The sequence below is a fragment of the Microcaecilia unicolor genome, chromosome 2 (genome assembly GCF_901765095.1).
Source record: "Microcaecilia unicolor chromosome 2, aMicUni1.1, whole genome shotgun sequence".
NCBI classification, from domain to species: domain Eukaryota; kingdom Metazoa; phylum Chordata; class Amphibia; order Gymnophiona; family Siphonopidae; genus Microcaecilia; species Microcaecilia unicolor.
Genome location: NC_044032.1, coordinates 227,845,534 through 227,860,336, shown reverse-complemented (window position 1 = coordinate 227,860,336; position 14,803 = coordinate 227,845,534). Strand labels below are relative to the sequence as shown.

Below are 14,803 nucleotides of genomic sequence, written 5' to 3'. Positions count from 1 at the left end.
GAACAGGAGTGAGTGGGGATTTCTCCTATTCCCCTTAGACACCCAGGACCCCTAGTATTGCCTGGGGAAGGGATCATGATTTAGTGTGGGACTTGGTGGGTATTCTTCCTGGTGAGTATTCGTCCTTCTCGAAGGAGTTCAGATGGAGGGGACTAGATGGTTGGGGAGGATCTGTTGACTTGGAGGGATAGGGGGATAGGATGCTTTTGGGGTTGGGTGCATGTTTGGCAGGTTTTGATGCCTTGGGGACGTCTGGGAGGGGATTTATTGGGGAAGTGTGGGAGGGGATTTATGGGAGAGCCAGATCTATGCCTTGACTCTTGTCCTTTCAGGCAGGCACATAGGCATGCTTAGGGTTGAGTGTTAATGCCGATATCCAGCTTTGTTTAGGTCAATGTGTACGTTAAAATACATGTGTAAATGCTGCTATTTACATGTGGGCATGCTTCTAAAATAACCACCTTAGTGTGCTTATTTATATTCAAGCACGGAGGGACAGGAGAGGTGTTGGAGTCCTAATAGGATTATACTTTCATTAAAAATAAATAAATAAAGGTTAGTAGTGCTAAAGAAAAACAATATTTTCTACAAAATCATGAAAATCCTGCCTGAATCAATTATGGAGTAGTGGTGGGGCATGCTTAAATTTGGCATACCAGTGTAGTATATTTGATATTGATATGTGTTTGTATGTAATGTTTTCAGGGGCTGTTGAATTCCAGCAAAGAGGAAATACGTGAGCTGGCAGCACAACTTTATGCCGTAGTAGTATCAACAATGTCTGGTGATGAAATGAAGTCAGCCATCCAGAGCCTTCTCAAAGCCACTAAAGACAATCATGTAATTTGGAGATATTTTGTTAATTCTTTGTCTTAATGTTTCACCTGAATCCTGTGCAGAGATACTATTTTCAGTCTAGTTTATATACTCTTTAAATTTACTTTTTAAAGTTTGAATTTACTTTTTAAAGTTTTTTTAAATTGCAGAATCCAGAGACACAACATGGATCCTTGCTGGCTCTGGGATACATAGTTGGAAGGTACTTAGCGAAGAAGAAAAGTACAACTGTGGTATTGCATGACTTAGAACAGCCTAACTCTGCTATAATGCCAGAACAGGAAAAGCTTATTCAGACCTCTACAGAAACCATTGGTAAGTTTCACCATCGTTGGATTCTCTGCTCACCCAATGATTGTGAGCATAATTGACACATTCATAAAAATACATAGAGGATGGGAGAGAAGATATCGGAAGCAGATATTTCTTACTGCAGGCAAATGACCAGTTAGCACTGTGATAAAGGAAAATTCTTGCAAAACTATTTACAGATGGTAGCTTATCCCATCAAAATTAAAGAATATGTTTCCAAATGCCTCAGGCATTTGTTCGAGACAATGTGGGTAAGAAGAGACCTCCTAGCACATCTGTTCTGGGTACAGGTGAGCAGAAAGATCACAGATTTTCAGGTGAAGCAATGTGGATGATAACTAAGATTTGCCTGCTGGGGTTATTGCACTGTAAACTCGGTAAAAGCCAAAAAAAAAAAAAAAAAAAAAGACTGGTTAAATGGGGACTTATGGCAGCGCAAAGTGTTATTGCTGGAGGCTGGAAACAAGTGGATGCACTGGTGATACATAGCTGCAGAGATCGTTTAGACTTCATGAGTAGGATGAAGAAGTTGATAAACATTAGACATCAAAGATTCTGTAAAGAGACTAGAGAGTGGAGCTGTAGTGGTTCTTACGAGTGGAGATCTAAAGATCCCCAAATGGGAACCTACTATGTTGATGCATTTGTTGCCAGAAAATCACATAGAATAGTAATTCCTCTGGACATGTTTTCTAGGGTATGAGTACACCTGTATGTGGCTCTCAGATTCTTTTGTAACTCTGTTAATAAGGATCAGGCAAGAACCAGGTTCTGGAATATATTATCGGTAATAATAATTAAAAAAAAATATATGTAATGGAGAAGGATAGACATATTAGTATGGCAAAGCAATAAGCAAAATTTAGCAACAAGACTTATCAGTACTTGGTAGAGCAGTGAGATAGCAATATCAGTGCAACTAAATCATTCCTGAGACAACTAACAGTGCTAACTTAAGAAACCGCATGCCAAAAGGTTCTGGCAAGTCACTTAACCCTCCATTGCCTCATCTACTTTTCCTATGTGACCAGCCTCAGTCATCCTCTACTTATTTCCCACCAGAAGAGTTCTCTCCCACCCCCCATTTTGTCATTCCACACCTCAACATCTCTTGTCTATCGCATCCCTAGAACAACTGTTTGTTTGAGCACTGCTATCCTTTAGCACAGTTGTTGACTTTTGATTTTCCTGCATTAATCTTACGACGCAGCGAGGGTTCTAGCGCAGAAAAATCTGCCTCAAAACCATTGCACTAAATGGTACCATGGTCGGCATGCAAATAGCATGAAATTCTGTTACAACAGGAATTGCTTTGGATATAAAAATCCATGTTGAATGTTAGCATGATTTTCCTTTTACCACAGAATCTTTACTTTAGCTTGGGGCAGCAAGGTCATCTGAAGGGACATGTAGTGCTTCACCTCAGTGGACTCATGTCCTAGACAAACCTGGTAGCCATCCAACCCTGAGACTATCTGGTCCAAAGCACCCCTAGACCAGGTACCCACCACGGAGATCCTTGACCAGAGAGCCTTCATGCTTCTGGACACTTGGTCCAGGGAGGTGTCCAGTAGTGTCCTTGCCTTCACACTGCCATCTTTGAAAAATGGTGGCACCTTACCCATAGCAACATGTCCTGATGCACTTTTAGGTGTCAGTCTGCCAAACAAGTGATTGCTTCCCCTAATGGAAGGCATCTTCTTATTTGGCAGACTTACTCTTAGTGGTATGTCTCAACACTGTACTAAGGGTCAAGGGCCAACATTTTCCAAGACGGTGGTGTGAAGAGAAGGATGTCTTCCTGGACCAGGTAAGTGGTGTTGGTCCAGGGGGGTCCAGCAGCATGGAGCCTCTCTCTAGTTAAGGGCTTCCCTGTGCCCTGCCCTGGAGTGCCGGGCCAGGGTTGACCTGGACCAGATAGACCAGGTGGGGGGGAGGGGAGTAATGTCTAGGGCCCACTGGGCCACTAGGGAATTTTGCTGGGTGAGGGTCAGCGGTCTGCTTCTTGGGGATGCTGGGCTTTTTTTTTTAATCATTTTTTTTTTAAATATCTCCTTTCCTGTCAGTGCATGATCCAATCTGCACTTGCATAATAACTGCAGAGATATTTATGACCAATGCAACAAACTGTGGTATGTTACTGTGACAGTGTGTACTGATTTTTCTATCACCACATGGTTTTTAACACTATGATAATTTGCACATGATTAGTTCAGTGCATCATGGGTAAACATTTTTTTAACACAAGTTAAAGCGCTGTACACTGAAACTCCGCACACTATTTTAACCCAGCTTATTAAACTGTTGTGGGAGCGGAACTGGCAGTGCTGTCGATCCCTGGTAATAAGTTCAGAGAGCCCAGGTTGAAAAACACTGTACTTCTTTTCAGATGTCTAAAAAGAGAAGTAAGTGGAGTTGGAAGAGTGTTTCACAGCAGTTGGTGATCTGTGAACTACTTCAGTTCATCCAGAAGGGGTTTGGTGTTTTGACTTATCACAAGTTCGTTTGGAGGTGTATTTTCAAAGCACTTACTTACAGAGTTATGTAGTAACCTATGGAACATTGTAAGTCTAAGTGCTTTGAAAAATAGCCCCTTGGTCAAATTGGTGATGTTTAATGCAAATGACTAACTGCCAGATTTCAGGTGGGTGGTAAGAACAAGAATATGGGTTGTCTGTTTTTTATTGGGGTGTTTTTTGTTTGTTAGGCTCCTTTTTGGATGGGTCTTCTGCTCTCCTATCGATAGCTGCTTGCACTGCTCTTGGTGAAATTGGCAGAAATGGCCCTTTACCAATCCCTAACGATGGTACTGGATTTACGAAGCTGCATGTTGTGGAAAATTTACTGGCCCGAATACCCTCTGGCAAGGAAAATAATAAAGTAAGTGTCTGTGATCCATATATTATTTTGTCTTCAGTACTTTCATCTCTCTCTCCTGCTTAATTAAAAAAAAAAAAAAAACCAACTTATTTTTTTTCCTTTCTGCCATTTTACCCTTGTAAATCAATGAACACAGTTCCTTCTCCTGTTTGTTATCTTCAACTGGATCGTTTCTAGGATGAATAATTTTGGCTAGAAAACCTATACCTGTACAGAGGTGCTGTGTTACAGTGCCACCAACTTGATTGCTGAGCAAGTAGAGAGCTGAGAAACAGAATCTATTGGCAGTTCACGATCCTCCTTTGAATTTGCTGTGTCTCCATAGACAGCTACTGAGTTAGTTACAGCATAATGAGGTGATAGGAGGACACTCTGGAGCCATCTTCTCCTCTATGTTCAGACCTTCTAGAGTCTATGGAGCTGTATTTTAGGGAGAGATTCCCCCCATGGTACAACTAGTCCAGAGGGAATAACTGTCCGCCCTGATTGATCAGCTGATGAAGGTTCTTCAGTTATCTGCCTTGCCCCAAGAGGAGTCCAGGGGAGAACATCCCATCCTTGCTGGCTATCGCAAACCTGGGAAAACCTTTCCCCTCCGCTGGTGCTCTCTCTGAGTTAGTGATGGAGTGTGAGATTCCAGGCTCAGTTCTGCAGGAATCCAAGCTCATAGGTTGGCTTTATCCATTGCCCTGAGAGGTGGACGCCTTAGTCACTGTGGTGACCAGGAAGACTACAGCCCCAGTAGAGTGCGGCACATCTCATAAAGATCTTAAGTTAGGAAGATAGAGGGGCAGTTGAAGTAGCTCTTCAGTTCAGCCACTTGGAGAGTCAGGCAGCAATCTGGCGGGGTTATATGGCCCAGGCCCTGCTCCAGTGGATGCAGCAGCTTTCCTCCTCCCCAGATTCAGCCTGGCTGGAGTCTGGGGCAGCCTTCCTGGTGGAGTTGCTTTACGTTCTAGTCTATATGTCTTGTAGCTCAGTTGCTCTCTTTAGTGGGAGCTCGTCATCATCTTTGGCTGTAGCACTGGACTCTGGATGAAGCCTCCAGAGACTGCCTTTGTTCACTGCCCCTTGTTTGGGGAGGATCTTGAGAAGCTTGTCAAGGACCTTGGAGAGGCTCAGCATCTTTCTGAGGATAAACCATGGGGGGGCCTCCAAGGTCTCGGGGTCTGAGTCCAAGATGATAAACCAATGGGGGGGGGGGGGCCTCCAAGGTCTCTGGGTCCACTTTTACTTTAGGAAACCATCATTGGGAGTAATGCCACTAAAGATCAGAAGGGACAGCCTTTCTGGGGGGGGAGGGGTCCTCTGGCCCTGGTTCTGCATTAAAGGGAACTCAGTGAGTTTCAGGGGGGTCCCTTCCAGCAGCCTTTCTGGGGGGGAGGGGTCCTCTGGCCCTGGTTCTGCATTAAAGGGAACTCAGTGAGTTTCAGGGGGGTCCCTTCCAGCAGACTGGTACAGGTAGGAGGCAGGCTCATTTTTTTTTTTTTTTTTTTTGTTCGAGTGGATCCTTATCACCTTTAAACCAGTGGTCCTGGAGGTAGTTCATGATGACCATGCTTTGGAGTTTGCTTCCTCAGATGCCTTTATGGCAGAGCAGTGGAGGGGTCACCCTGTCCTACCTTCTCCAGTCAGGGGCTGTAGAGGAGGGTCTTGCTGGTGCAGCGGGGATGGGGCCGCTACTCCATCTACTTTATGGCCCCCAAGAAGGGGAATCTTTCTGCCCCATTTTACTACTACTACTATAAATCATTTCTATAGCGCTACCAGTCGTACGCAGCGCTTCACAAATGAACATGAAGAAAAAACAGTCCCTGCTCAAAAGAGCTTACAGTCTAAATCAGGACATACAGACAGGACCGATAAGGGTAAGACAGACAGAAGGACACATAAGGAAAGGGACTATTGAAGAGAGGAGGACAAGATAAAGGTTACGAGTAAGTGACAAGTTAGGAGTCAAAAGCAGCATCAAACAGGTAGGCCTGAAGCCGGGATTTGAAGGCGACCAGGGATGGAGCTAGTCATAACGGCTCAGGAAGCCCATTCCAGGCATAAGGTGCGGCGAGACAAAAGGAACGGAGTCTGGAGTTAGCGATGGAGGAGAAGGGTGCAATTAGGAGAGATTTGCCTAGTGAACGGAGTTCCTGGGAGGGAGTGTAGGGAGAGATGAGGGTGGAGAGGTAGTGAGGGACTGCAGAGTGAATGCATTTATAAGTCAATAAGAGGAGCTTGAATTTTATACGGAAATGGATAGGGAGCCAGTGAAGTGACTTCAGGAGAGGGCTGATATGTGCATAACGACTTTGGCAAAATATTAGTTGTGCAGCAAAATTTTTAACAGATTGAAGAGGAGAGAGGTGGCTGAGCGGAAGACCTGTGAGAAGCAAGTTGCAGTAATCTAAGCGAGAAGTGATGAGTGTGTGGATGAGGGTTCTGGTAGCGTGTTCAGAAAGGAAAGGGCGAATTTTGGCGATGGTATAAAGGAAGAAACAACAAGTTTTAGCAATCTGTTGAATATGTGCATAGAAGGAGAGGGAGGAGTCAAAGATGACCCCCAAGGTTACGGGCGGATGAGACAGGAAGAATGAGCGTGTTGTCGACAGAAATAGAGAATGGGGGAAGGGGAGAGGTTGGTTTAGGTGGGAAGATAAGGAGCTCAGTTTTGGACATATTGAGCTTCAGGTGGCGGTGAAACATCCAGGTTTAGATCTCAAGGGAGTTGATGCTGACTTGCGAATCCCTCGATTTTTGCATAGAGACCCTCCAATCAGTAATTGCATCAGTTCACCCGGGGGAGTTTCTGTCTTCTCTGCACCTGGCCTTCTTCCACATCCTCATTTGCCCAGACCACAGGAGGTTTCTGAGGTTCTGCATGCTGGACAGACACTTCCAGTTCAGGACTCTTCTGTCATGTCACCTCAGACTTTTTCCAAGGTCATGATAATAGCTGCTGCCTTCCGTCACAAGGAGTTAATACGGGTGCATCCTTATTTAGATGATTGACCCGCAGAGTTTGGGATTACCTTCAGCTTTTTGGATTGATGGTGGCTGCCCTGGCGATGATTCCTTGGGGTCAGCTTATATTCATCCCCTTCAGCAAGCACTTCTGTCCACTGAAGTCTAAGTCCAAGGGCTTTGACATACACCTTCCTCTTCCTTCTTCTCTTGTGCAAGATCTGAACTGGTGGGATCATTTGACCCATCTCCAGGGGGTGTCTCTCTTGGTTCCAGTGGTTACCACCAATGTGACCCTCAGGGGTTGGGGGTCCCATCTCGTGAGCTGTATGTTGCAGGGCATTTGGTCAGCAGAAGAGGCCTTCTGGCCCATCAAACACCTGGAGGCCAGAGCAGTATGCTTGGTGCTGAAGGGCTTCCTCCATCATTTGGGGGAAGGTGGTCTGGGTCCTCTTGGATGACATGACAGCTGTGTCTTATGTTAACAAGCAGGGCAGAACCAGGAGCATGGTGGCAGCTGGAAATTTGATGGTTTTGCAGTTTGGCAGAGGACCATCTCTCAGCACTCTCGGCGATGCACATTGCCAGAATGGACAGTGTCCAAGCAAACTTCCTCAGTTGCCATGATCTGAACCCCCAGAGGAATAGGGCCTGAGCAATTTGGCATTCATACTCATTGTAGATCATTTAGAGGATGCTGGAATTCCACCTCATGGTATCTCTGGACATTGAATGGTATTCCCGCTTCTTCACTCGCAGTTCAGCAGCAAGCTTGGTGGGGATCGATGCATTAGTACAGGCTTGGCCTAGTCAGGGACTCCTTTTTGTGCACCACCCCCGGTCATTCTCAAGGCACCAGATTGGCTGTGATGTCTGTGGTATGCAGACTTGATTCAGCTTCTGGTGGAGCAGCCTCTCTGTCAAGGTTATTATGGAAAATCTGGATCCCTTTTGCCTTGTGACCTGGCCGTTGAGAGATAATGCTTTAAGCGCATGGGGTACCTAGCACAGATGGGGGAAACTATTGCGAGCTAGGAAGGTTTCCATTTCTCTGGCATATATTAGGGTTTAGAAGACCTTTGAAATCTGATGTGGTCAGAGATTGCTGTGTCTTTGGAAGACTGATGTGCTGGTGATGCTTTCTTTCTTCCAGAATGGTTTGGACCAGGGCCTGCCCCTGAATTCCCACAAAGTTCAGGTAGTGGCTCTGGCATGGGCACCCTTGATGTTGTGTTTTTGCGGGGAGGGGGGGGGGGTGTTAAAAGCGTCATCTTTTGCATCGGCAATATTCCCAGTGGGACCTTTCTCTTGTGCTCAGGGCTCTGGTGGTTGCTCCATTTGAGCACCTCAGGGTGCCCCCCCCCCCCCCCCATAAGGGTCTTTCCTTGAAAATGACATGTCTGGTTGCCATCTGCTTAACTTGTTGAATCTCGGCGCTTCAGGTTCTTTCATGTAGAGATTCCCTACTTGTCTTTATTAGATGAGGCTCTGTCCTTGCAGTACAATGCCTTCCTTCCTTTCAAAAGTGGTATTTACCTTTTCACTTGAACAGGTGGTATTGTACAGCGCTGCGTATGCCTTGTAGTGCTATAGAAGTGATAAGTAGTAGTAGTAGTATTATTGTTTGCCTTTTTGAGGGCGCGTTGGGGGCGGTGGAGGGGGGTGGATCAAATGCTATGCAAATTAGATGTTCAGAGAGACCTGCTGAAGTATCTGCCAGTGACTAATGCAAGGATTTTCAACCCAGTACTCGAGGTACACCCAGCCAGTCAGGGTTTTCAGTTGCAATTGAATTTTGATTTATCTGCAAAGGTTCAGAGGATTCTTTGGGTTTGTCTTATGAGCTTTGCTAGTTTATACTACTAGCTCCAAACTACACGTGCTCTTATACCAGTTGTGTCACTTGAAACTGTTTGTATTTCTCTACCTCAGTCTGCTGGTTGGGGGGATTTCATCCAGTGGTGTGGACTGGTCTAGCAAGACTGAAGAGGAAGTTAACAGATAAGAATAAATTTTACCTTTATAAGTGGAAGATCAAGCTGTTCCACCTTTTCCAGGAATTTCCCTCATGGTGATTACTTCTGAAACTCAATACATATGCACTTTATCTAATTGCTAAGGGTGTAAAGGCTCTCAATGTTGCCTCTACAGCACCCTACCACTAGATGAGGAAACAAAACACATATTACTGCTACAGGTTAGGCAGCAGCAGTTTTTGTAAGCTTTTGTTAAATATTCCAGTGAATTTTGATTTTAGGGACTGAGCAGTTCATATATAGTGGAGGAGTAGCCTAGTGGTTAGCGTGGTGGACTTTAGTCCTGGGGAACTGGGTTCGATTCCCACTGCAGGCACAGGCAGCTCCTTGTGACTCTGGGCAAGTCACTTAACCCTCCATTGCCCCAGGTACAAATAAGTACCTGTATATAATATGTAAGCCACATTGAGCCTGCTATGAGTGGGAAAGCGCGGGGTACAAATGTAATAAAAATATATGGAGAAAGTTGTGATGCTTATTAAAGGGCCAACAAAAAAGATGCAGTTGTGACCTTTTGAAATCATATTGGTAACTTCTTAGGTGGAGTGCGTCTGGAAAAGGGAGATTTGATCTCAAAACTTGGATATAGGTTTTCAGATTAATCACTCACCTTTCCAAACCCAAGTTCAAGACAAATCACATTTGATATAATATTTTCCTTGCCCAGAGGGCTTGCAATCAAATATTGCATTTTACTTATGCCCTTTAAAAGGCATTACAATCCACTAAGTCACATATTTGTTCTATGACTACTTAGTTCTTTGCATATTTGCAGATGAAGGAACGAGCAATACAAACACTTGGTTTCCTCCCAGTGGGAGACGGTGACTTTCCTCATCAGAAAATGCTGCTGCAAGGACTTATGGATTCTGTGGAGGTGAGACCCTAGTGATTATCTTTAAAAATATAAATACGTTTAGCGTTCACTGTTACATTTTACACACTGAGATTCCATTTGTGTTCAAATTTTGTAGAATGGTAGTGTCAACTGATAAACAGCAGTATGGAATTGTTGGACCTTTGAGCTCAGAATCTTTTAACTAATCTGTTTATATTAAAAAAGCAACAAAATAGGCAAACGCTAGGCTGAAACTTTTAAAGTTAGAAGATTTTAAACATAAGTAACTTTCTACAGGTGACATCGTTCTTCTAAATCTTATTTTGTGCCAAAAATATACTTCTCTGTTGTATGTGCATATATTTGAAGACTGCTATCTTGTCCACCCTTTCTCAGAACATTTAAATCCTTAAGTTACATCTCCAAGGTCTGTATAATTTTAATTTTTCTCTAATGGATGATCTCTTATGGAAGCATTGACTGTTCCCAGGGAAGGAGCTTTTCACTAAAAACTGCAGTTTCTAGACACAAACTGTAAATCAGTCTTGGATGGGAAGACCCTACTCTGACCTGGCATATGCTGAATGACTTTTGGAAATACAGACCAGTTGTATCTTGTGTCAGATCAAACTACTGCATCATTAATTTTCTCATGCTCTTTCTCTCATTGAGCCTTTTGGTTGAGGTACATTGGAAGCTTTTTCCTTTTTTATACCCCAGAAGTGTAAAATAATTGTGACTAGAGCAGAAAAAGCAGGGAGAAAAAGAAAACAGCTGTGTTTTATAGTGTTTTCCCATTCTTGATTATACAGGCAAAGCAAATTGAGCTTCAGTTCACAGTTGGTGAAGCAATCACCAGCACAGTCATAGGGACAAGTTCAGTGGCAGCCCGCGATATTTGGATGGTCTCGGAGGAAGAGTACACACCTCCTGCTGGTAGGAATTTGTTTTTTATGATGTTTGTAGGGTGGGTTTTTTTATTTATTTATTTTAGAATTCAGCCAGTGACACTCCATCTACCTCTTTCAGTGAGGAATGTTAGCAGCAGGTTACATTGGGCCTTCTCAGTCTTTAAATATTTGTACTGTTTTAATTCTGCTTTTTGCCTTGTGTTAGTGCCTGACTGCAGATATTTCACCACTGATTTTCTTATGGGGAATGTAGAAAATTACTTAGGCTTTGCACAGTTCGCTGTTTTTCTATGCTGTGTTTGAAAGTTAAACATCTTTAGAGCACCGATTGTGATCCCAGTACACATTCTACAGTCTGCCTGAAGAACTATGATACAGAATCATCTCCATATAGGACTATTATGGGACCATTTTCAGTCAGAGCTCTGCTTCAGAGAAATGGAAAGTGATGCTTCTAACTTACTTTAAAAGCTTGACCAGTCTAGTAGCTCAGCAACTAGTTCTATGTACTGATGTGTGAAAAAGTATGTGAACCCTTCATTCAGTAACTGGTGACACCTCTTCTAGTACCCATAACTTTTCCTGTAACTGTTGTTCAGTCTCTGACATTGTTCTTGAGTAATTTTGACCCATTCTTTCTAACTGAATTCTGACATTTGAGGACTTCCTTGCCTAAACAGCTTGCTCAAGTCTTGCCACAAGATTTCAGTAGGGTGTAGGATAGAACTTAGCCCAATCCAAAACATGAAATCTCTTCTTCAACCATTCTGTAGTAGATCTACTTGAATGTTTAGGTTCTTTGTCTTACTGCATCACCCGCTTTGGCTCCGCTTCAGCTCACAGATAGAGGACATTCCCCTCTGGTATTTTCTGCTATAAAGCAGAAGTTATGGTTCCATCCATGAGGGCAGACTGTCCAGGTTCTGATGCAATGAAGAAGCCCTTCATGATACCTCCACCATCAATCATGCTTGACAGTTGGTATGAGTTTATTACTTTGTAATGCAATGTTTGGTTTTCACCAAGCAAAATATTATTTTGACTGAAAGGTTCAATTTTTTGACTCATCTTTTTATTGTCCCAGAAGTCTTGCAGGTCATTTTGATGTTCTCTGGTGAATTTGAGACATGGAGCACTATATTCTTTTTACAAGGCAGTGATTTTATTCCTATCCATCTTCCTAAGGATACCATTTTCTTTCATTGTTTTTCTTGCTGGTTGACGCATGAGCCATCATATCGGACACAATGAGAGCAGCCTACGGACCTTTAGATGTTAGTCTGGTGCTCTTTCATGAATGATTTTCCAGTTTACCTTTGAGGAGTGATCTTGAGTAGAAGGGCTGCTCATGGGTCGAGTCAGTGTAGTCTTTAATTTTTTTTCCATTTAAAGACAATCGATGGATAAAGCTTCAGTGTTTAGAAATGGTCTTTTGACCCTGTCCAGACAGGTGAGCATCAACGACTCTTTTTAATAGGTTCTCTGAAACTTCTTTTTATCATGTCTTGATGAATGCCCACTAACCTTTATGGTGACGAGCAAATAAAAACGTTTTAGTCCTTTATATAGGATAGGGTGCTCAAACTCAGTTGTGAAGATTTTCTCTGCCAGATTTTACTTTTTACATGATTATTAAGCACTTTATGCTAATTAGCCTGTTAATTATGGTAAGGAAACTAGGAATTCACTTAGTATTTCACTCACTGATTCTGAATTAGTCTTATTTGAGTCTGTATTCAAAAGGTGTGGTTAGTATGTTTTTTTTAACCAACCATAACTTTTAAATCTATTCTGTATATTCAGTGCCCCTGTCCAGCGCATGGTGCAGAATGTACATATTCAGCTGCTTTACAGATAGGGATAATATTCATCTGCTATCCAGATAGCTGTGTGGTTTGTTAGGACAGCTTTTTTGCTGGCCTAACATCAGCCATCAGCTCTCTGGATAGTGGTTGACTATTGCTGACTATCTGTAGAGTTCGGTGGCAGGCCCTTGCTCTACTCTAACACTATCTGAATAGTGCCGAGGTGGCCTGTAAGAATATTCAGTGGCATTTATGTTAGTGTGGCAACAGATCAATCCAGGACAAGTGGATTATGCCCATCTACCAGCAGGTGGAAATAGAGGACACAGAATTGCACTGTGCCTTCAGCCCTGGTGTTCAGTGTAATCTTCCAGTATACCTTTATCTCCAGCAGGTGGTAGACCTGGATTTCTTCTAAGGGGCCTCTCCTCTTCCCAGTTCCTGGGTCCAGTGATGCTGGGGGTGTAGTGCTGGACTCAGCTGCTTTGGGGAATACCTAGTGGTGCTGGATCTCTTCTCTCCCCCCCCCCCCCCCCCTCACCAGTGCTCTCTGGTTGTCTACCTCAGGTCTCCTTCCTCTGGTGGAGAGGGGAAGGGGAAGAAAATATGGCAGCAAGGCAGTGCTTTTCAGCTGGGAGCAACTTTTGGTGCAGCATTTTGGCAGAGAAGCCTCTGTGCTAATTGGAGGGGTGGGGGACCTCCTTTGGCGGTGAGTAGCCTTTCCTCATGGCTGCTCCTTTCGAGACCGCTAAGCATTGTTCTCCGAGGACAAGCAGGCTGCTTGTTCTCACTGATGGGTGACGTCCTCGGCAGCCCCTCCAATCGGAATCTTCCTAGCAAAGTCCTTTGCTAGCTCTCGCGCGCCCGCGCGCACCGCGCATGCGCGGCCGTCTTCCCGCCCGAAACCGGCTCGAGCCGGCCAGTCTTCTTTCGTCCGCACTCGGTACGGCTGTGTTTTTTGCCGTGTTGAGCCCCGGAGAGTCGACCTCGCGCGTCCGTTATTTAATCGACGTGTTTTTTCTTCGGAAAAGTTTCTTTCGTTCGGAAAGTGCTCCGGAAACCCCCTTGGGTTTCGTTTGCCCCTTCCCGTATTTCCAGTTTTTGCCCCGGTAAGTTTTCTTTCGTTGTCGGGGTAGGCCTCTTTTCGGCCTCGGTCGAGATTTTTCTCCCTTAAAGTTTTGGTGCTCCAAATTCGTCATTTCGGATTTTGACTTCGCCGGCGTGATTTTTCCGCCCATGACATCGAAGCCTTCCAGCGGCTTCAAGAAGTGCACCCAGTGCGCCCGGGTAATCTCGCTCACTGATAGGCACTCTTCGTGTCTTCAGTGTCTGGGGGCCGAGCACCGTCCCCAGAACTGTAGTCTGTGTTCCCTCTTACAAAGGCGGACTCAAGTAGCGAGATTGGCCCAGTGGAACGTTTTGTTCTCGGGCTCTTCGTCGGCATCGGCACCGGGGTCATCGTGTGCATCGACGTCATCAGCGTCCAGACCTTCTTCCTTGGCTGCCAGTGCATCGAGTGCATCGAGGCATCGGCCCTCTGCATCGGCGCCGAGACATCGGATAGCTGCATCGACGTTGGTGGTACCGGGACCTCGTCTCCTGATGTCGTCGGACGGTGGTGCATCGAGTGGAGTGCAGGTGAGGGCTGTCCATTCCCCTGCTGGTGGCGGTGAGCCCTCGGGTGGGTCTCCTCCTACCCTGAGGGCTCCTGCGGTACAGCCCCCCCGAGACCGACCTCCTTCGGCCTCGGCCCCGAGGAAGCGACGGATGGATTCTACGTCCTCCTCGTCGGTGCCGGGGAGCTCCGGTGACATGCTTCGGAAGAAGTCGAAGAAGCATCGACACCGGTCTCCTCCCCGCGTCGGCACCGAGAGCTCTGGGTCGCCGAGGGAGTCGGCACCCAGCAGGCATCGGCACTGAGAGGACCGCTCACCCTCTGTTCAGGAGGTGTCGATGCGCTCCACTCTGGACAGCCCGGAACAGCCTCCACGCCCGGAACAGGTTCTGACGTCGACGCCTGCATCGACCTCCATGCCTTTCTCTGCAGCCGCTCTGAACGAGAGCCTCCGGGCCGTTCTCCCAGAGATTCTGGGAGAGCTGTTGCGCCCTACCCCTCCGGTACCGGCGGTGCTTGCGCCTCCGGTACCGTCGAGCGTGGCGCCGGCTGGCCCATCGCCCGGGGTGAGGTCCCCGACGTCGGTACCGCGTGCGGTGCCGACTGCGGCCACC

General features: G+C 45.5%; 1 protein-coding gene across 2 annotated transcripts in view; it reads left to right on the top strand.

The window, feature by feature from the left end:
• The window catches only part of ECPAS (Ecm29 proteasome adaptor and scaffold), a 318,939-nt gene that overhangs the window by 192,340 nt on the left and 111,796 nt on the right, over positions 1-14,803 (top strand). For both annotated transcript variants that reach the window (XM_030193760.1, XM_030193758.1), the window contains exons 20-24: positions 706-840; positions 987-1,152; positions 3,857-4,029; positions 9,796-9,897; positions 10,671-10,794. In XM_030193760.1, the coding sequence (XP_030049620.1) occupies positions 706-840; positions 987-1,152; positions 3,857-4,029; positions 9,796-9,897; positions 10,671-10,794 (700 nt within the window). The remainder of the gene's footprint in view (positions 1-705; positions 841-986; positions 1,153-3,856; positions 4,030-9,795; positions 9,898-10,670; positions 10,795-14,803) is intronic.